General features: G+C 33.7%; 2 protein-coding genes across 4 annotated transcripts; one reads left to right on the forward strand and one right to left on the reverse strand.

Annotated features, from left to right (window-relative positions):
• Window positions 1-1,518: 1,518 nt before the first annotated feature.
• On the reverse strand, window positions 1,519-6,229 carry LOC102627652 (UBP1-associated proteins 1C). 3 transcript variants are annotated; one of them, XM_025097655.2, is made up of 7 exons: window positions 5,606-6,217; window positions 5,310-5,427; window positions 5,104-5,178; window positions 4,712-4,842; window positions 3,307-3,778; window positions 2,813-2,926; window positions 1,519-1,885 (listed from the first exon to the last, which is right to left on the reverse strand). In XM_025097655.2, the coding sequence occupies exons 2-7, from the start codon at window positions 5,394-5,396 to the stop codon at window positions 1,823-1,825; spliced, it is 942 nt and encodes a 313-aa protein (XP_024953423.1). In that variant the 5' UTR covers window positions 5,397-5,427; window positions 5,606-6,217; the 3' UTR covers window positions 1,519-1,822. The 3 variants fall into 3 exon arrangements, with proteins under 3 accessions (XP_024953423.1, XP_006475517.1, XP_024953424.1); XM_006475454.4 differs by having other exon boundaries at window positions 5,310-6,215; XM_025097656.2 differs by lacking the exon at window positions 2,813-2,926 and having other exon boundaries at window positions 5,310-6,229.
• Window positions 6,230-7,103: 874 nt separating this feature from the next.
• LOC107176628 (uncharacterized) lies at window positions 7,104-7,860 on the forward strand. Its single transcript, XM_015529414.1, has 2 exons — window positions 7,104-7,374; window positions 7,457-7,860. Exons 1-2 carry the CDS (start codon window positions 7,104-7,106, stop codon window positions 7,858-7,860), a joined length of 675 nt encoding a protein of 224 aa, XP_015384900.1.
• The last annotated feature ends 15,812 nt before the right edge of the window (window positions 7,861-23,672 follow it).

Below are 23,672 nucleotides of genomic sequence, written 5' to 3' on the forward strand. Positions count from 1 at the left end.
TGACTTTGTGTTCTAAAGATTAATGTTTGGACATTGTGCTTTGGATGGAGACTATTAAGTTTAAACTTTGTGTTAATTTTAATTTTTATTAAGTTTATACTTTGTGTTAATTTTTAATTTTTCATTCATTTGAATTTGATTCTATAGTAGGTTCTTTTTTTGTTGGTTGAAAATTGGTAAAAAAATTATTATAATTAAGTAAAATAATTTAAAAAACAATCTAAAAATGTCAAGAAAAGAAAAAATAGCCCAAAATTGCATAGACCCGAATTGACCTGAATCCTATTTGATCCAATTTCACTCGACCCAAATTAACCCGAATCCAATCCGAACTCAACCCGATTTTTTAACATGGATTGGATCGAATCGGGTTATAAGTTCGGGTAGAGTTCGGAAGAATTTCCATCCAACCCGACCAAACCGAAACCCGATCGGGTTGATCCGAACTCGACTCGAACCCGATTTTGCCCAACCTTAATGCTAACTATTAAATTAGATCTTATGGTATTCTAATTCTTTTTTAATTCTTAACAACAACTAATACAACAATAATAAGAAGTTTTTCTCGAGGGTTAATTTATTTGTTAATTTGGCTTACATAAAATTAGTACACACGTTTTATAAAATGATGATATTTATAATTTTATTTATTAAAATTATGAAAGACCCGTTATAAGCACGTTTTATTTTAAATGAAAATAAACTTAAAATTTTATGTTTTACAAATAACTTGAAATTGAATATTTTATTATATTTTATTAGTATTAAGTTTTTTATTTTCAGGTGCCGTGCTTTAACCCATCTCTAATCGTACTGTGTTTTTAAGGCCCTCACATACCTACAATTCTCAGCCCAACCTGCATACGTGACATGCTGTGTACCTTGTTAAAATATGCTCATGCCTTGTTGAACACGCTATTCACGTCCCATATGCCATCTCTAATTGTGAGGATTGATATTCGGACTGTGCTGTAATAGAAATACTCAAACAAGTCCCGACGGATTTCTGATTGAAAATATCAGGATTGTAATATATAAGTGTATAAAAAAAAAAAATTGTGATGTCAATTTAATGCAAATCTCTGTTGGTCTGTATTTATGCAGATGTTAAAATGCTTCACGAGCAAAATTGATTGATACAAAATGGTTCAAAATTTTCTGAACAGAACAAAGTTAAGGGATTTTATGTAGATACTTGGATGATAAATTTATAATCTAATTTGATATTTGATTAAAATTTTAGAATTCAATCAAATTTCAGTAACCTAATTTTTCTCAAATCATTACAGGCCTAGTTTTGTGCAGAAATTTTTGGTGCATTCAACAAGAGTTCTAACATAAAATTTTATAAAATAATACTCAGAATAGACCGGAACAATTCTCCGAAAGATGCTTAGCACCAATTAGATTCATCTATATCTAAATCAAATTGTAAGATTAATCAATTAATTTTATCCTTTGTATTAATTGGTAGGCTAGAAGCAATTGTATAAATAACAAAAAGGGATTCCACCAGCATGAGACTGAAAATCAATTTCATTCTGAAAATTCAAAGGAAACTTGCAATTACACTATCTTCTCTAATATCATCACATCAAAGGGATTTAGTCCCTATATTTCTCCTGAAAACTTTTCTAAATTTTCTAGCAAATAAAAAACACAGAACAACTCATTGAATGAGCTCCATGTCTACTATTTGTGTCGGCTCAACTGCAAAAAGAACCACTGAAAGCCAATTATATAAATCAACAGATAATTAATAAAATACCCTGCAAGACTGTGAAGACTACTGCAATGATGCTCCTAATAATAGCAATCCTGTTCATACTTTGGCAGCTACGCGGACGTATTTACCGTCAATTATAAACCTGGAGCTTGAATCAATCTGCACCAGATAAAGAAGGAAATGATGATCAAGAAACAAACTCAGTAGGGTAAGATAACGATTCAGTTCTTCATATATAAATGATCCAAAGAAAATGATAACTGAAGGGGGAAAAAAAGGTAGAGTTATTTACACTCTAAAAATTACTCTGAACACTCTTATTTTAATAAAATTAATTTATTACAAATTTTAATACAACAATTTATTACAAAAAAATATACATCATGTAAATTACTATTTAAGAGCCAATATAACATAATTACTATGAACACATACATAGCACACCTATTATTTAACAAATAATTCTCGTCTTAAACCATAAAAAAATTATTTCCAACATCTTAAACAGTAATTAGTTGAACAAGGAAAAAATCAATATTTTGAAAGATTCTTACTAGAGACTTGTGATCCTTTTAATTTTTCAAAAATTATAATAAAAGTACAGTAAGAAACATGTTCATCTTTTTTTCCATTCAATATAAAATTAAAAATAAACAAAAATGTCTTAAACCTATCCCACTTCTTCTTCGATCCTTCCTCTTCTTGGCATCACGTTTTTGATCGATTGCCAATTGTATTTTGGGTGCACTTTTCCAATATCGAATATATTCATTAAATTAATTAAAAACTAATTATAGCTAAAATTAATTAAAGAATCCGTGTACAACTTGACTTGACCATTGCTGTAACTATATATATATATGTCAATTTTTAAAAAAAATGAATAATTCTATTGATGTTTTGATTAAATAAAGATAATTAATTTAAATGACTTAAGGATCTCTTTTTTTTTTTTTAAGTTTAAGAGTATAGAGAGTGAACTTAATTTTTCAAACTTAGTAGATGAGTGTATAGAGTGTTCAGCGAAAAGTTTTGATGCAAATAGCCCCACCCAAAACAAAATCATTGTCCCTTCCCTAAGCTGACCTTGTGCTCTATCACATTACTGAGTTGTGTTTCATCTTCCTGTATGCCAGATTCCTGCAGAGCCTTCAGGACTAGTTTTTTCAGTTTTTTCAACTTCAAAACTCCATCAGGAGTCTGCATTACAAACAGCAATGAAGAAAAAGTCAATGCACGTGTGCGAACAACAATGAAATGCATGGCATTCCCAGATGATAGCTCACTAGGTTTGGCCTCTTGCAATGTAAGTAAGAGGTCATGGGTTCAATTCCAAGAAGTTACATCTAATTCAGTGTGGGTGGGGTGGAATGTTTGGTAACTAGAAAGAAAAAAATGAAATGCAGGATAAACTGTGACTTCTAAGTCCAAGGGAAAGGAAAGTTTTACTTTCACATAGTCAGGGTTAGGTTAAAGATGAAAATATATAGCTGACCAAATATAAGTAGATCATTAAAATATTTTTAGTTACCCCATTTGAATAATACTGACACATAAGAATAGCATCCATAGAAACATACCGATTTCAGAGCTGAGGTTATCAACTTCTTCCATTTTATTTTGTTTTCGGTCTCTTCTATAAGCACATTATGTTTGGCTCTCTTTGATGACCTCTCTGTGTCCCCTGGCTTTTCTTTTTCCACTTGAATCACTTCCCCATTGACAGCTTCAACTGGAGTATTACTGCCAGTCTTAATTCCAGCACCATCTTTCTCCAATGCATGATGTTTTCTCTTCCCAGGAGATGGCAAGTTCACATTCAATGTGTCCGGGTCAATATGCTTTGCTTCTTTAGAGAGATTTTGCACTTTTGGTTCCTCAAAATGTTTATCGTTGGCCAATTCACCAGTTGAAACCTTCATTTCAGGAGCTGCTTCTGTTTGTTTAGCTTGTTGGTTAGCAGCATGGTAAGCTCGTGCCTTTGACTTATGCTTCTTTCCTTCAGAATGTAGAAGCAGGGTTTGCCTACTGGTTGCCTTAGTGTTGCAGAGACTGCAGAAACAGATATATACAGAGTAATATTCAAGAACCCAATCATAAGATTAGAAGTACTTGCAAATAGTAAGTGCAAGCTAAGTTCTATGCATGAACAATCTCACAAATTTAATGAAATCAAAGAACTCTCTTAAGTGTTAGTGTTCTATGAATAATACCGAAATTTGAGAAGAAATGGATCAAATTCAACCTAGCAACAACTTAGTTGTCTACCATTTTATTTTCCAAGTAATATCTGTAAAGCAAATAGGGCACAGCAAAAGGAGATACAAAAGTACACATACTTCCAACCTAGTTAATAGAATTCCAAAAAGAAAGGAGATGGGTGTTACTTTCTACAATCCAGTATCCACAAAGAGACTTTTATTATTAGTCTGATCACCATATCTTTGAAAGTTAAAGTAGTATATATTAATTTGCATCTGTAATTTCTAAAGTAAAAAAGACATAAAATTATATTTCAATAGGTTTTATTCTTCCATTCCCTTTGGAAATTGAAGAAGCATCCTTCAATGTTCCTTCCTAATATCATTTTCTTTCAACAAATCAGGAAAATGGTCTCACCAAAAAAGCTTTGTCCTACCTCATAACATAAAGTAGAAATGAAAATATACTGAACCCAAAAAGGAATAAAAAAAGAGTGGAAAAACTTCTAAAAGTTTTGGGCAGCAGGTTAAGTTAATTACATAATCTGAAAATGATAGTCAATTATTAAATCAGAACTAAAGAAAAACATTCAGCCTTTGACAAAAGAGAGGCTTGTATACTGAACGACTTCGCTGTGCATCAACATAAATAGATTGCAAAGCTCAATGCAATTACTACGGTCCTTAACATTATCATCATCAGTCACAACCAGCCTTCCTATTGATTCCTTATTTATAAAAATGGAAAAGACATGGAAAGTAAGCACGATAAAAATGTACATACCTACAAAACCAAGGTGGGCGTTCAGATAATCCAACATTTATATCAATATCAGGTTGCTGCTTTGATTCCTTGTTCGACTTGGCATTCATCCCATTTGACACTTTGCCTTCACCCTTAGGACCATATTTCTCCTGAGTACAAAAGTTTCAAATCCAAAGCCAAATGTCATAATCTGGCTGGACTCTTTAACACTTAAATATCAATCCAATATATCCTGGATTACATAGAACTCAAATCTGAAGCGAAAGTATACGAAGCCTGGATTCGGAAACTAACACATGGTAGAACAAATAACATTCTAATTATAAGTGAGAAATGCATGGCCATAATTTAATAACATTAATTAATCAGTGATACAGTAGAATTGGAAAGATAAGAAATGAGAAACACACCGCTTCAGTAATGCACTGTGTGTGGCTCTGAACATTTTGCTGCCCGAATATTTCTCCACAATCGATGCATGATAACTGAGCAATTAGCAAAAGCCAAAAAAGCTAATTATGATTATTATTCGAATATCTTAGTGGCAATGAATCTGCTGAATATTTCTCCCAAAAAAAAGAAAAAAAGAAAAACAACAAATAAGGGAAACGGAGACCTTGGAGGCACAGCAAATTCTGAAGTGATTGGAAAGCTTCGGCTTCTTCAGATTCTCGCCACAATCTTCACACTGAAACCACACCATCTTTTTTCTAGGGTTCAAGGGACGGAGAGAGCTGTGCAATTAGAAAGTAGGGTAATTCAGGGTTTTAAAATAATAGGATTTAATGACATATATCTTGTCATTAATGGAAACGTTGTGTCGTAGAGACAAATTAGAAGCTATAAAGATTAAAATGGGCCGGAGTGGTGGGCTTGCATTATACTGGAAGTCTACATACAAAGTCAACTTACTGAAATATGGGAGAAATTTTATTGATGTTGTAGTTGAGGAGTCGGATTTGGGGAAATGGCGTGTTACTGGTTTTTATGGTTTTCCTGAATCATGTCAACGTCGGGATTCATGAAACTTGCTTCGATCACTTGCTTCCTTCTCAAAGTTGCCGTGGGAGTGTCTAGGGGATTTTAATGACCTCTTACAATTGAGTGAGAAAAGAGGAAATCGCGAGCACCCAAACTGGAAGTTTCGTGGTTTCCAAGATGTTGTGGCTAATTCAGAGTTCATGGATTTGGGCATGGAAGGGTATCAATTCACGTGGGAAAGGTTTCGGGGAACTACAATTTGGGTGGAGGAGCGCTTGGATAGAGCTTTTGCGACTGCAAATTGGTTTTGGCTTTTCCCCAAAGCTAGAGTAGCTTGCCTTGAAGCATCCTGTTCCAATCACCTCCTGATTCTTTTAGAACCAGTTCCTTTGGTTCCTACGTCCAGATTCAAACAATTTCAGTTTGAGAATATGTGGCTTCGTGAACCCGATTGTGAGGAAATCGTTAAGGATAGCTGGAACGATCGAGGGGGCTGTTCAATTCAAGATAAAATCTTAGCTTGTGGTAATGAATTGAGGCGTTGGGGAGACCATCTCCCTGTGACTTTAAAGGTCGCATTTCTAAGTGTAAAAAGAGAATGAGCCTGTTACGAGGACGCCGCGACCGAGCCTGTTACGAGGACGCCGCGCTTTTTCGCTTTCTGCAGGATTTGGCCCGAACTGTTCGGCAGATTCCCACGCGTTACGCACCCGTTCGCCACTTTGTTCTCAACTGTTGACTAGGGCCAGTGGTGTACTCATCCGGACAAAGTTAATGATTTAATCGAGTACTTCACACAACTATTTTCTTCTGGTGGTAGTGTGTGTGATGAAGTTCTGGATTGTGTTAAGGTTCGAATTAATGCTGAAAAGAACCAGACCCTCATGGAGCCTTTCATAGCTGCAGATGTCCATGACGCCATCTTTAGTATGCATCCTAATAAATCGCCAGGTCCCGATGGTATGAATCCTGCATTTTATCAAAAATTTTGGCATATTGTTGGTAATGATATATCTATAGCTTTCTTGGACTGTATCTCTAATTGTGCATTCCCTGCTGCTTTAAATGATACATCCATTGTGTTGATCACTAAAAAGACACAGCCTGAACGGTTGGCCGATGTGAGACCAATAGCATTGTGCAATGTCTTGTACAAAATTATTGCAAAGATGTTGGCGAAACGTATGAAGGTAATTCTGGGCTCTCCTATTTCTGAAGCTCAAAGTGCCTTCGTACCTGGTCGAGCAATCACGGATAATATCCTAATTTCGGAAGAACTTGTACATTATCTAAAATGGAAGAGACAAGGAAAGGAGGGGGTCGCAGCTCTTAAGATTGATATGTCTAAAGCATATGACTAGATTGAATGGGGATTTCTTAAAGCAATTATGTTGAGAATGGGCTTTGCCGCTGATGGGTGGACTTAATAATGTTGTGTGTTACTACTGTTAATTACAAGATCATCCGTGAAGGCATAGAAGTGGGACCTATTGTGCTTAGCCGTGGACTTCGACAGGGCAATCCTTTATCGCCGTACATGTTCATCATTTGCGCAAAAAGGCTAAGCTCGCTGATCCATCATTATGAACAGGCGGGATTATTACATGGTGCTACAATGGCTAGGGGAGCACCTTCGATTACACACCTTTTTTTCACTGATGATTGCTTCCTATTCTTCAAAGCTACTGACCAAGAGGCTTGTTTAGTGAAGAATATTTTGACCATGTATGGATCCGCTTCGGGCCAGATAGTTAATTACAGCAAATCCTCAATATCTTTCAGTGCCAACGCCAAGGAGGAAGCTGTCAGATAGGTGTGTGGAGTTCTTGGAGTTGAAGCTACAGATGACCATGGTTTCTATCTTGGTTTACCATCTTGTATTGGCAGGTGGCAAAGTTGAGATTTTCAGATATATCCGAGACAAGGTATGGAAATGTCTTCAGGGGTGGAACCAAAAGCTACTTTCTAGAGTCGGAAAGGAGATTCTATTGAAGACAGTAGCACAGGCAATGCCTAATTTTGCCATGAATGTTTATCTCTTGCCCCTTGAGTTGTGTAGAGACCTTGAAAAAATGATGAACTTGTTTTGGTGTAGTACTCGTGGCAATGGCAGTGGAGGCATCAACTGCATGAGATGGGATAGATTGTGTAGGCCAAAAGCATATGGGGGACTTGGCTTCAAATAACTCCACAATTTTAATATAGCAATGTTAGGCAAACAAGGGTGGCGGTTACTATCTAATCCACAGACTCTTGTAAGTAAACTTTTCAAAGCTTGATATTTTCCTAAATCTTCCTTTGTTGAGGCTTCATTGGGCAGCAACCCGAGCTATGCTTGGAGATCGATTATGGCTGCTCAAAAAGTTATTATCTAGGGCAGCCGGACCCAAGTCGGGGGGGGGGGGGGGACAGCACACCACTATTGGTAATGCTCCTTGGCTCCCTGATAAGGAGAATGAACTTGTTACGACATAATTGACTGAAGAAATTGCTGCAGCCCCTATCAGTAGCCTCATGATACCGAACCAACGACGCTGGGATTATGATGTGATAAGGGACATTTTTAATAGAAGGGACTCTGAGCTAATCCTTCAGATTCCTCTTAGCTCACGACGTGCAAGTGATGAGTGGTATTGGCTTGCTGATTCGAAGGGGATTTACTCAGTTCGCAGCTGTTACAAGCTGCTAGACTCTATCAATGAGCCTCCTGACAGCTGTATTTGGTGCAAAATCTGGAAACTGGAAGTTCCTACAAAGGTCAAGAATTTCATTTGGCGTGCCGTAGCGAATGTTGTTCCCACTACTGATAATCTCATTCAACGACGTGTAGAGGTAAACTCCATATGTCCCATATGCAATGCATCAAACGAATCACTTTTGCATATTTTAGTAAAATGCCCTTTTGCTAAAACATGTTGGTTGTTATCGCTAGTTGGTTTTGTGGGTGGCTGTACGAATTTTGGTGTTTGGTTGGAGAACTTATTCACTCGTTGTAGCAGTGCTGATTGCAACATTGTGGCCATGATCTGTTGGAGTTTATGGATTAATCGAAATGGCAAGGTTTGGAGGAATAAATTCGGCAGGGTATCAACCATCCTTAATATGGCAGGCCAACATCTATTCCAGTGGCAGCAAGCTAAGAAGAACATTTTCATTATTTATGAACCTGCTGCTTTAAATCATGGGTCAATGTACTGGGAGAGACCTCGGGAGGGTTGGTTTAAATGTAATATTGATGCTGTGACTTTTCACTCGAGGGGAAAGGTTAGTTTTGGGGCTGTCATCAGTTGTTCAGAGGGCAGGTTTTTTGCAGCAAAATGTACTCCCTTGCTGGGACATTTTAGGGCTCGTGAGGCAGAAGCACAAGGTGTCAAATAAGCTCTTAGTTGGATTAAGTGTATTCATGCTCTTCCAATTATTATTAAAATAGACTGTTTGGAGGTGTTCAATGCTATAAGCGACAATACTGTCTATCCTAATGGTTTTGGTCTTGTAATAGATGATTGTTGAGCTTTAGCTCGCTCCCTAGGAGAAGTGACTTTCTCTTTTGTTCGTCGATCTGCGACACTGCCGCCCATACTGTTGCAAGGGTGGGGAGTTCTATGTCAGGTCCGAGTGAGTGGAGACATGTTCCACCTCCCTGGTTATCTACTGCTTTGTCTATTTAATGAAATTCATATTTCCCTAAAAAAAAATGACATATATCTTCTTTGGTGGGCTCAGGAAATGTTTGGTTGCATTTTATAATTTTTACAATTTCATAATATATTGTCCAATCCCAACCTCAACCTCATTTGACAAGATTTTTAGTTTGGACACATTAATCTTCCAAATGAAAGGCATAAGTTATCAACAATTTAACTAATTAATTAAAATTAGTTTGTAATAATAAATTATTCATTCTTAAATAACAATATTATGATTGTGATTAACTTATTTCATAAAACAAATAAAATTTACTTACATTTAATTAATTTTCATTCACGTTAATTTAAATAATTTTTAGGAATTTTAATCCTACCCAAGATTTTGCAAGCAACAATATCAAACAAATAATTAATAGAAACATAGATGGAAAATAAAATCAATCACACAACATAAGAATTTACGTAGAAAACTCTTATATTGAAGGAAAAACCACAGCCGTCAAGGATGATGATAGAAAAATCTACTATGTGAAAAATTATTACAATCACTCTAGTATTTTTTCTCACACTCACTCAACCTCTCAATAGACTTACTGCTTCTCTCACACTAGAAATTGTTTACTTGTAGAGAACTTATTGTTGTGTTATGTCAACAAGTGAACCCAACCTCCCTATATATAATGATTATTTTTTGTAATATAAGTATTATTTTTCTTATACTAATTGTACTCCTCCTTGAATAAGTCAAATTTCAAACAAGAAATTACTTATTCATTAAATACGAATCTTACTAAATAAGAAAATATCCTAAGAAATCTTTATTGAAAAATAAGATATATTTCCTAACAATCTCTACTTTGGCAAATTTTTCAATTAGGTGACGAAACATGATCCATCGTGTTTCCACACAACCATGTTATCTCCACCTTCTTTATCTGCCTAAAACTACACTCACATAGGGCTTATGAGAATCGCTAATCTTGTGCTTTATCCAGCAACTATAATTCTCTACACCAAGAATTATCATACTCCACCTTATCTAGAGTATACAAATTCGACACATGTCGATCATCTTACTGAAAAACCTACTCTCATGTTTGCCTTCCTCGAGAGTCTTTAGCCATAAACAAAAGATTCCACCACACCTTGTATAAATGCCAAACCATGCCTTGTGTGCAAATCTTGGGGACTCGTTAGCATTAACACATCCTTTTCCATAGTACACTAAAAAGGATAAACCAGTCTCCCATGTATAAAAGAGACACACCACTAGCTAAAATTATCAGTATCTCCATCTCCCGATTTAAAGCTATTTAATGAACTTGCTCTATTCCGACAATCGTTTCTGAGGTGTCTTGATTGAAATTTTCAATATCTCTATTCCGACAATCTTTTCAGGGGTATTTTGGTCATCTCACGATTAATGAGAAGTCGGACAGCAGAACGAATATAATTTTTTAGCTCAAAATAGCTAAAAACCTCAGGAAGGACTAAAGGGCAAAATCGTATACGTGAACAATATCGTATATATGAACAATATTATATATATGAATAGTATTGTATACGTGAACAATGCTGTAATTTGAGAATCTTGGTGGGGCCCAACTGATGTGTCATTGATCGGCAGACATGGCACTGACTGATGACATGGCAGTACATTATTGGACCAAAAAATTAACTTTTGTGTTGATTGATGATGTGGCAGCATATTAGTGGACAAAAAAAATGCACACATGATACATGCACATACATGGAATGACAGCCCTGATGATGTGTTCTATCCAATCAGAACTTGCCACATGGCGTAATCCTAAGCATCTAAATTGTTTTAATTCTGATGGCCATGATTTACTCAGTGTATCCATAAATAAGGGACTACTCCCTCTAATTTGACACTCGTTACTTAATTTTTGAGCTTCATTTTATGTATTTCCTTATTTATCTTGTATTTTCTATGTATTTTAATAAAAATTTTATTTTACCCATAGTTAAAAAATGAGTAGCTAATTTATTTTCAAGCTTGGGTTAAAGATAAAGCCTGAACATGATCCATAGGCTTAATTTGATAAGTTTACTTTCTCTTTCTTTGAATTATTTAGGTTGTTTTGACTCACCGTTGACAGATAAGAATAATCTTGTCTAGATTTTGCATTGGTATACCGGCTCCCTAGTGCGAAATTATTATTATTTGTCACGATGAGCACTTTATACTATATTAATTAGAGAAAAAATTCCCCTATAGTCTTTGTGGTTTGTCTTGACTAGGGATGACAAAACAATCCCAGTCCACCCTAGATCTGAAAACATCCGAAAGTTTCGGATCCTGAAAAATATGAATCCACACATTAAAAAATACGGATCCAGAGCCTAAGAATTATAATCCGTGCGAATCCAAATCGGGATCCGGATGCAAGTGCATTCAGAAAGCCGGATATTTAGATCCAAATTAATTTTAATTGTATTATTAATTTAATCAAATTTGCATTCAAAATAATATAAGTTAAAATTGAAAAAAAAATCCAGTGACCCTAAACCATTCACGCCTCACGCCTCCTGCTCCCCACCACTCACAAGCGGCTGAAATCAAAAGCCACCCCAAATCCCTAACCGTTGAACGCCATCTGCCTGGCAATCGCTGTCATCGAAGGCTAGATGCCTTGCCTAACCTGAGCACGCGTTGCTGTTGTCAGACGCGGGCTGCCTTGTCTCGCCTTGCTCAGTGCACTTTGCTGTAATCGAACGCCAACAAACCACTGCATCAATGGCTCGCGAATGCACACCACACATGGCTGCCTTATCTATTCTTTTTGTCTTTGGTCGCTGTTAATACAAAAGGTGAGCACGCAAATTTCCAGCAAATCAATTTTAGATTTTCAGTGAGCAAGGGCGAGGCATTTTTGGTGTCATTTTGTGCTTTCGTGGATTGCATTTACACAACCATTCAAATCAAATCAGTTGGTGGTGGCCTCTCATAATTATTATCTATCATCATCTTCTGTTGTTGTTGTTGTTATTGTTGTTGTTGTTGTTGTTGTTGTTGTTGTTATTATTATTATTTAGTTTTTAAATTAATTATTGTCATTATGCATAAATATAGTTTGTGATCTTCCTTAACTTTATGAATTACTTTAATTTCATATTTACTTTAATTAATTAATTAATTGGGTTTTTGGTTTAATTACTTAAATTAAATGCATTAATTTTATTTGTGGATTTTAATGGTGGTACTTGAATTTATGTTATTTTTTATGTTTAATTTATGTTATGATATTTTTATTTGTAGATTTATGATGTTGTTGTATGATATTTATGTTTAATTGTTAATTGTTGGATAATAATTGAATTTTATTTGACATTATTATTTAAATTGTTGAATTTTTAAATTATATTTTAAACTTATTTAATTTTAATTTTTACGGATCCGGATATCCGGAATATGCTCCTGCATCCGTTGCGGATATTACCCACATCCGGATCCGCATAATTTTTTGTGGATCCGGACATAAAAATCTAAATCCAGATCCAGATTTGGAGTTTGCCAACCCTAGTCTTAACTCAATGTTGACAGAGAATTCATCTAAGTTATTTAGTGGACAATCTTGCCGCATTGTTGATAGTAGGATTATTTTCACCTAGCACAACGTGTTCTTGATATCATATTTAACATAAGATTATTTCCCCCGGCACAATGAGCACTTGATACCATATTTATTAGAGTTAGGGTAATGAGGAGTGAAAATATCCCCTCATAAATTAATTAGAACTAAAAATGAATATTAAGCCTATGGTGAAATGTTGAGTGTGAATCCAAAAACTCAAGCACTTTATTGGCATTATTTTCATTCTTAATTCATTCCTGCTATTTTTGTTTCTTAGTATTACTCAAAAATCATCTCCAGCCAGTTCATATAAACACTTAGAAAATTAAACCTAAACATAATTAAATCTATCTCCTTGTGAGATCGACATTCGTCTCCATTGATCTATACTGCAGTAGATTATTGTCCTTGTGAGTACAATAAAATTTGCATAACAAGAGGCCTACCCCAATCCACACCCTATTAAAAATTTTGCCTCCATTCCCCACCATATTCCCAAATAAATTTAGTGGGGTGTGGATGGGAAATCCATATATGGGAACTGATTTCCTCATCCCCACTCCATTCCCCTTTTACTTATTTTATAATAGGTATGGATATATGATTTTAGTAAATTAAAAATTAGAGACTTCAATAAAATCATTATCATATTATAAAGTGTTTAAAAAAAACTCTAAAAATATGAAATAATATCTTGAAATGAGATCAAAACTGAAAAATGTTCGAAGAGAGCAGCACCTAAGAGAGAAAAGAAAACATAATAATGCTTAAAGGTTGAATAAGAATTATATCATAGGGTTTTATTTTAATTATAACCTATTTATATTAAGTAAAAATAAAAGAGAAAGTTTGTTAACCAATATTGTAGCTGATAAAACAAAAATTATTGAATAAAAATTAAAAATATTTATATATAATGTGGATTAGGGTGAGGGTAGGGTGGGGAGTACAAAACCAAATCCCACCTCATTAAAAATTTTGAGATTATTTTTCCCATATTCCCTACCCTACTCCCCAAAAATTATTCAAAATTTACTGTATTTGGGGTGGGGTCCCATGGGGCACCAAACTTGTGGTGGATTTTACCATCCTTATGATTAGTATCCTGAATAAAGTGACAAGACTCAAAAGTATTCAAGAGTGTCTTGTTATATTATAGCTCGGTGAGTCCAAGGTCGATCTACAGAAAAAAGATTTAATTTGTTTATTTAACTTTATCTAAAAAAATGAAAATAAAATTTAAATATATGCAATTTAATTTGATAAAAACTATGAAATTAAATTAGATAGGGTTGTGAATCAACTCTTAGTAATAAATATAATTTAATAAATTCTTTCTATTTTTATTTTATTGCCCAAAATATTAATTATATAAATTATCATTATTTTCCTATTAATTTTATTATAGATTAAGTATGTATTGTGCCAAAATTTAATTTGTTTACAATAAGTTAAAATACCATTTTACCATACCTTATATTAAGATTAGGAAATAGAACTGCGCTTCGTGCAGCTTTAAAAAAAGAATTTAGTATTATCTTTTTTTTTTTTTTTGCACTTGATGAAACTGATAAAAAATATGAATTGATAAAGATGTCTCAACCTTATAAAACTAATGTTATTTATGAAAGTTAATTATTTTTTTGTTAACTTTAAAAATATATATTAATGTGTATAGTTAAGTGTATACAACCTTTTCATCAATAAAAATTATGTTCACACTAATCAATTCTCCATTCTTCTTGATATTAACAGACTCCTCCATCTTACAAAACCTAACTCTTATCGTCCAACTATCTTTACCATTATTTAACTCATGAAGAAAATAGTACTCCATGAAGCATACAATACTAAAAATTCAAATAAGTCAAAAAATAAAAATACAAGAACACTTCTAAAGAGGATGTTGGTTAAATAAAATAAAAAAACTCAAACATAACAAATCTTAAATACTTAATATTTATAGAGTTTAAAGAAGCCAAAAGACACTAAACAAAAGGTTGCATAATTAAATATGAGATTACGACATTAAAATTAGGCCCTAGTGGCATTGGTGAGGGAAGATGAAGGAAATTTTCTTCCTATATTAATTAGTTGATGTATTTTAAACCACTAAAGTTTAGTTGTTGGCTTAATAAAATAAATGAATATTTCAAAACTTATAATTAATTATTATTAATGGTTACATATTGTTGAATTTAAATAGAAAGAGGAAGAGACATATAATCTAATAATTATTTCTATTTTTAATATTTTTGTAATGTAATTATTTTTTAATCTCAACTAATATATTAGATAATAGAGAATATAAAAAGATGAGAAATAATGATGTCACAAGTCTTAACTACTTAATATTTATCGAGTTTGAAGAAATCAAAAGGCACTAAACAAAATGTTGCATAATTAAATATAGGATTATGATATTAAAATTAGGCCCTAATGACATTGTTGAGGGAAGATGAAGAAACCTTCCTTCCTATATTAAATAATTGATGTATTTAAGCCACTAAAGTTTAATTATTGGCATAATAAAATAAATGAATGTTTCAAGATTTATAATTAATTATTATTAATGGTTACATATTATTGAATTTAAATAGAAAGAGGAAGAGACATGTAATCTTTTGTAATCTAATAATTATTTTTAATTTTTAATATTTTGTAATGTAATTATTTTTTTAATCTCAACCAATTTATTAAATAATAGAGAATACAAAAAGATAAAACCTTTACATAATTGTTATTGTGTAATAACAATCAAATTAATTATGAGAAGATGAAAAGCCAAATCTTAAAAAATAAATCTCTATTTATTAGATAATAGAGAATATACAAAGATGAGAAATTGTGATGCCACATCACCTCCACAAGTCCCAACTTTATATATATATATATATAGATATTAAGAATTTATTGTGCCAAACTCTCTTATTTATCTATAATAAATCAAAATTTCAAAATATAAAATATGTATAAAATTAAACAGAAAATAATTTAATTTATATAGTTAAAATATAATTTGATTAAATCATATTTTCTTACTCAGAGTTTCACCTCACCCTAACTATTAGTATTTAGCTAAACATATTTGAAATAAAGGAAATTATTAAAATTGAAAAATTCATAAAAAATGGTATTTGAAATTGAAATAAAACTAACTTTATTTGTTGAAAATATATTATAAAGAGAGATGAGAAGAAGAATTTGAGGGGAAAGAAGAGAAGAAAAAGTGTGGAGAGGTGTGTTCCCCCCTCTCTATTTATACTAATACATGGTTAATCCACACCATACAAATAAATAAAGCAAATTACATCTTAGCCATATATTTGTCCCACTTACAAAATATAAACCAACTTAATCCACTCAAGTACATCTAACACATTCCACTAACAATTACAATACCTAACATAGTAAAAACTTATAATTTCACAGTTACCACATTTACCGTGGTAAAAACTTATAAATTTCCAACAAAAGTGGCAGTTCCTTCTCGACAATGACCTAATTTTTGAAACTTCTGGAATCTAAATTTAACATCCGTACATTTGTTTGGAGCCCCAAATTACGTGAAATTATTATTTTTACCTAATAAACCACAAAATACATAAAATAAAATATTTAGAAAATAATTAGAAATTCATAATATGTTACATAATTATAAATGTGAATTATATTATAAGCACAAAATAACAATTTTATCCCTTAATAAACATACATTTTTTAACACTAATCACAAGGCATGAATTTTAGACATGGTCAATTAATCCTTTTAGTGCTTCTTTCATTTTAGACCTCTATGGATGCTTAATGGATCTTATAAAGCTTAGCAAACTGTTTCTTATCATTCCCCCTCTCTTAAAAGAGATTTGTCCTCAAATCTTCATGTACATTAAAAGGAGACAAATAAGCAACATTAAAGCTTGCATTTACAATATACTTACATGGAAGATCCAACTTGTAAACATTGTCATTCATCATTTCAATCACTTGAAATCGTCCATCTACCATAAGGAGTAGTTTAGAACACCCCTAAATAGGGAACTATTGCTTCTACAAAGGGACTAAAAGTCCCTCTATGCTGCAAAAGGCTATTTCAAACTGTTGGATCCAATTTAAATGAATCCAAAGGTTGAAATTTATTATCTATTAAAAATAAAGAAATTATGAAGTAAAAATTTAAAAAAACAAGGGAATCATTTGGAAAGGTAACATGTACCAATTATTACTATTCTAAATTCCTATTTTCTTAGTCATAAGAAATCATAAAGCAAGAAAGATATACAAAAAGAAGAGGAGGACAAGGTCCTTCACAACTCAGACAAGAGGCAAAATTACCACTTTAAAGGAGGAAGAGACAATAATGAGCTTCTATTAAAACTAAGGATATGCCCTTATTTGGCAAAGAAAACTTTGAGATCTTCACAAGTTGATAAGGTCTTTTGTTGTAATTGGATGATACTAAGTGGCTCTTTTTGATGATTTAAATTAGCGGTTTATTCTTGTGTGTGGATGGTGAGAAAATTGATGAGATGAAATTAGGTTTTTGTTGCCATTTTTTTTTTCATCTTTTTTGGGATTGATTGATTTGCAATTTGATTGTAGAAATAAATTGTGAATTAAAGAAACTTTTAGTTGGAAAATGAAGAGAGGTTTTAGGTTTTTTGGTTTTGGTTTTTCAAATTTGTGTAGGATTTATTTTGGATTTGATTTGCTGCTATTTTTGGATGAAATTTGTTAGTAATTTTTTTTTGTTGTTTTGGGCTTTATTTGCCACTATTTCTCAGTAAAATTTTTATTGTTTTTGAGTAAATTTACCTCTATTTTTAAGTTAAATTTGCTGTTATTTCTGGGTAAATTCACTGTTGTTTTTAGGTTAAATTTGTTACTAGTTATGCGTAAATTTTCTACTCTTTTGGACTTGTTTTGTTGTTGCTTTTAGGCAAAATATTTTTCATTTTTGGGTAAATTTACTACTGTTTCTACGTTAAATTTGCTATTGTTTCTAGTTAAATTGATGATATTTTTGGGCTTTCTTTGTTGTCGTTTCTGGGGTTAAATTTGTTGCTACTTTTAGGTAAATATTTTGCTGTATTTGGGGTCCTATGATAGGTTTGCTTTATTTCTGAGTTGAGCCTTTGTTGGTTACCTTATTTTTCTCCTTACAAAGAGAATTAATTGTGCTTTTGAAAAATCTATAGATTAAGAAACCGAGCTCTTTTGTTTTCCTTAAGATCTACATATAAAAGATGCTTGGATAAGGTGTTCTATAATTTTTTTAAGAATATAATCTTGAATTTATATTTTTAAAGAGAATGCAATTTGACTTGGAAACACATTTGATATTTCGTGTGTCTTGTTAATGCTAGGGATTTATATTAGAACTGTAGTTGTTGAACCAAATGACTATATGACATTGATTTTGACGATAACAATGACGTATTAAGAGTTTATTGGTAAATATATGTTTCAAATCCCACTAGCTCTTAGTAGATTAAAGATAAAAAATCTTCCTTGTGAGAACCAGTTCAAAGAATCCAACTGGATAAAAGTTCAAAACTCATCAAATCAAGGACAAGCATCAAGGGTACTAGCTTAGGTGATTTCTCTTATTAACAACTCTTGTAAAGTTAGTATAATTAAATGAATGCATGTTCTAGCACTTAAAAACTCAAACTATTTTTATAACATTTTAAAGAAAGTCATTTTCATAAGACAAATGTTGTACTTTAAAAGGAAAAATTATTTTATGAAATAAGTAGTTTTCAAAGCTAATGGACTAAATTGATGAATGTTTTTGTGAACTTTGAAATCCTAGAAATGGGTTTATCTGAATCTTCATAAAAATTTAGGAAAAAATTATGATTTCAAAAAACTTATTAGTGAATAGTTTATGGCAAGTGTTGGTTAATTTTTACTCAATTGCTACTGATGCAAATGTGCAAGTGTACATAATAAGTAATAAAGTGATGAGTATTCAAGTTCGTCTCCACATGGATTAATATTACTAGAAATGCTACAACAATCACAATAGTGCAATCTGACTTAATTTTAAGATGAACAAATTTAAAGTTGATTGCTACCGAACTTAACAATTGTAAAGAAATAAAACAAATAAATGCAGTAATGAAATAAGTTAAATAAATTACGTAGAAGAATCAAATGAGAATGAGGTAGTTGAATGCTCAAACTCTCTTCATGGGTTGACTGCTTTTCATCAAATTAACACCAGTTGCTACAACAATTTCTATAGCACTAGGCAGAATTATGTTGTATCCTCAGCTATCGCGTGTTGGACTTCTCATACTCTTACGCATCGTAACAATGACCAATTGCTATTCTACCTAAGGCATGGCATTATAAGCATCTTCTCTCTCTACCCTACAAGGTGAATGCCTATGTCTAGTTCTTCACAAATCTTAACTCCAAGTATAACCCTTATGGGATTCAAGATAAACTTCATTCAGGAAACTAAAACTAAGGTCAAGTATTACTCTAATAATATCCACTAAGACAAGCCCTTTTGCGGCTCTATCTTAACTTGAACCATTAAATGGGTGGTCAACCGAAATAACAGTTATAAGTAAAATGCTACAACAATTATATAGCAACTCATAAGAACAGTTAAAGACCCATTAGATTGTTTGTCATCTAAATACAAGCAAGTTTAGTTCATACTTTGGAAAAGAAAAAAAAACAGCAAAATATCGGTTATGAAATACATCGGTTCAATCAAAGAGTAAAAAAAAGAACAAATAGAGAACGATGAGAATTGAATCCAAATAACTCCGCTGGATTCTTCACTGATGCAGACTCGGTTCCCTTGAATTCTGATTGTTTTCTTCTTTTCCTCTTTATTTTTCCAATGTTAATTACTTGCCTTCGTTTTTATATGATGCGCGCTCCTTTTTATAACTGAAAACTAGGGTAAACACAAGCATAAGGTGTGCATGAGTCAAATTAGGAACCTGCAGATCGCTATTCTGCAGATATCCCGTGCTAAGCTTTCTCTTTCGTTGTTCCAAGATTGCTACAGCAATGGGTTCTCCCTCAACTGCTACAGCACTGCACTGCTCTAGATTTTGTTTCACTTCTTTGGTGGCCATATTCTTCCTCCATTTTGCCATCCTTCTACATAAGCATCCCTTGCATGAATTATAAGCTTCTGAAAACCTATAATTATGCATATGTTTTGCGCACAAATTACTCTAAATCAAGAAAAACTTATTAAGACTAAACTAAAATGAATGTTTATGCAAAACGTAATGAAAATGTAATAAAAGTACATCATTTACTCTCTAAGTGATCTTAATTTAAGTCTAGAATTGCCATAATAACTCTCATTTCATGGAGTTATCACACCCCGAAACTTAAACCGTTACCTATCCTCAAATAATGATAACATACTAACACTTCATGCACACAATCATACAACAAACAACTTAGCTCTGTCATCAAATTTGCAAGGATTCTTCCACCCTCAGGTTACAATTCTAATCATGCAACATGGCCATAGCAGTTCAGTTCTACACTTAAGCTTCCTTCTGTCCAGAGTGTGTGTGTGCCACTTTGATCATATTCCAAAGGTGCTACAACATTACCAAAACATTGTATGTAATTAAGAGGTAGAACACAATTATATTTACATATGAGGTAGAGGACATCACACATACTCAAACTGTGCTATAATAAAAATAAAAACTTAAGAGTACTCAACCCTCTTCACTGCAACATTCATTTATCATATGAATGTCGATCACTTGTAATGATGACACCCAATTACTTAATCAATGCACAAATTAAAGTTGTTGTAACAATATCCGTATCATAGCCTTATCTAGAGATATCTTTTTAACTTAAAGCTGAACATGGGGCTCATGAATAGACTTGATTACTCAATATCCTAGACAGAGGGCTTTTCTTTTCTTTTCTCTTTTTTATTTTATTTTATTTTATGCTATAGCAGTGCTCATAACTCTTGTTGCTTTTAGACTCAAGTCTGCATATGGGGTACATACTCAGCCCTGGTTACTCAGCAACTTGAGCCATTGGGGAGAAGTTCAATTCATAATGAGCATAGTTTAACCAAAATTTTCCCCCAACTTGAGATATTCTACTCCTTCCTGTTTTCTTGGCTTTGCTACAACATCCTTATAAAACCCAATCAAAGTCTAAGTGTTAGGACAAAATTTCAACCTCCATCTACACTATCTCTACTTGGCATTCTTATAATAACACTCATTTTATCTTCATTAGGTTTTCAAATCCATATAAAAATATTAGATAACAGAGCTTCACATAACACAAACATAAACACACATTCAGAACACACAGAAACACAACTCCCCCAAACTTAAATGGTGCTGTGTCCTCACAAGCACACAAAACAAAACCATATAAACAAAAAAAAGGACATGTAGAAAGAATCAGAAAATTAAAACTTAACGAAAGAAAAGTTTTTCAGAACTAAATAAAATGACTAGCAGGGAGGGGATACTCTCCTGTTGTTTAGACACTGCTACAACATTGTGTAGTGACTTCAGCGCTTTTTGGATGCACTTCGCAGCTTATCCTTACGGGATTCTTGTGGTGAGGTGGCTGGCAATGTCTTCTTCTTTTTTTGTAATAGGCTGGCGGGAGGGGTTGCAGTTGGGGTATCTTGCTTGGCTGAAACAGATCTGGTCCTTTTTGGTTCTGGTGATGCTGCTGCAGCAACGCTTCCAGAAGTGCCTCCATTTCTTTTGCTGGTTTCTCTAGGACTAGCACGAATAGTATTGCTAAGAGTTTGCTGTGGAGGAGCTGGAGCGGGGGCATCAGCTGCATGTCCCTCAGCCGTGATGGCGGCAATGATATCAAATAGCTGCTTAGTCTCTGTGGGTGTACGAGTGACTCTGGTTGCTGCAGCTTCTAGCTCTGCATCAATTTGTTCGGCTTCATCATTAGAGGCAGGACGGGTAGTTACTTTTTCCTTGCCCTTCTTAGAAAGAACTAGAATGAGAGGCTCCTCTGCTGGTTCATCTTCTTTCTCCTCTTGTATGATGTGCTTTTTTCTGGACTTGGAAGAGGTCCTGACTGGGGGTTCCTCGCGTTCTTTCTCAGATTCTTCCTTTGCCTCTATTGGTGAACTGTCAGTTGCAGACTTGTCACTCTCTTCTTCAGGTTGGTCAGATTGGTCAGCAGTTTCTAATTCAGCCTCTGCTTGTGGTTCTGTTGCAGATTCCTCTTCTGGTTCATATGTGTCAGTAGTTTCTTCACTGACTTCTGTTGGAGCCTCTGTAGTGTTGGTGTCAAAATTGTACTGCTGGAGTAACGTATCAGGGAAATTCCGGTGGGTACTTTTTATGTATACAACAAATTGGTGTAGGTGGCTTTCCAAGTGCTGTAAATAGCTCTAAAACTAATCGTTTTCCCTTTGCTGAGCTTCAACACATTGAGTGATGCTGGTGCTGAGTGCTTGTATTCTATGTTTTAACCCAATAGCTCGTCTCACCCCTGTTACAGCAGCTGGTTCAGATGTGGCCCCAACAACTTCACCAGTAATTCTCTTGATGGTGCGTACAGTAAGGGCACAATCATTCTTGACATGTTCATCTTTTGCATCAAGACGAACTCCCGATACCACACAGATGCTGGTGATGAGTGAAGGAAATAGCAAGGCAGCTGCTTTGTGATTTTTCATTGCACAGTCCCGAATTTCTTTTTTGATAATGCTTCCCACATCTATGGAAAACCCTATAACAATAACATACAACAATACCAACCTTTCTTGTGAAACAGTAGTAGTGTGGGCGGTTGGTATAAGTCTGGATTTCAAAAATTTTACCCACACCTTGGCAATGGGTTTTAAATCGATCTTGTTAATTACACGCCCTTCCTCATTAGCCCATGAAGCACCCTCTACTATAAGTGTCGTGAAAATTTTGTTCCATCGTTGTGAGGTTAATTTGTCAAGCAATTGGGCATACTCGTAATTAATTTCAGTAGGTAAATTATAGAAAGCATTTATAACTCGAGAATCTAATAGACCAAGCGAGTTTCTTACCCATATGTTGTGCTGACTAGAGCTTACCAAATTGGCGTAAAATTCTTTCACTACTGGCAACACCGGGTCTCGAGGGTGGTTACAAAACTCTAGCCACCCGCGCTTTGCTGCAATATTGTACAATGATTACACAATTCCTGTGGGTTGAGGTGGAAACTGAAATCCTTTTTCTTCTAGAATCTTGTGCGGTTCAATGAATTCTTCATATTTTTCTTCCGTATGGTAACTTTGGAAGCGTGAATGATCTTTTAATCGGCTGGCTGTCCTTTTGTACCTTGGCATTGCTATAGCAGTAAGAATTCGATGGTAATATGTCCAGGAGTAAAATGAGAAGAAGAAGTTAAGAAGTATTTGAGTCGTGACTGTGAAGGAGAGGGAAAATAGTGTCAGAGGTCATTAAGCACAATAACTCCCTTATATAGGGTGAATTAAATAAAAACAAATTCGGTAAAAAGAGATAAATTAAGGAAGAATATTTTTCAAATTCATTAAGCATATCTCATAAAAATAGGCAAGAGAAATTAGTGCATTAATTTCAGAGGTATTCTTCCTTAATTTCTATCCAAATCCATTCACCCATCTGTCACATATTATTTCCAACGATAAGTGAGAGGCTCCATCTTTAAGTTACTGTAACAGTAATATTGGTTGCTGCAGCACCCAATTGTTTGCTCTAGCAACGGTTACATACTCTCCTCCAATAGCTACTGACT

Source organism: Citrus sinensis, chromosome 1, assembly GCF_022201045.2.
Source record: "Citrus sinensis cultivar Valencia sweet orange chromosome 1, DVS_A1.0, whole genome shotgun sequence".
Taxonomy (NCBI): Eukaryota; Viridiplantae; Streptophyta; class Magnoliopsida; order Sapindales; family Rutaceae; genus Citrus; species Citrus sinensis.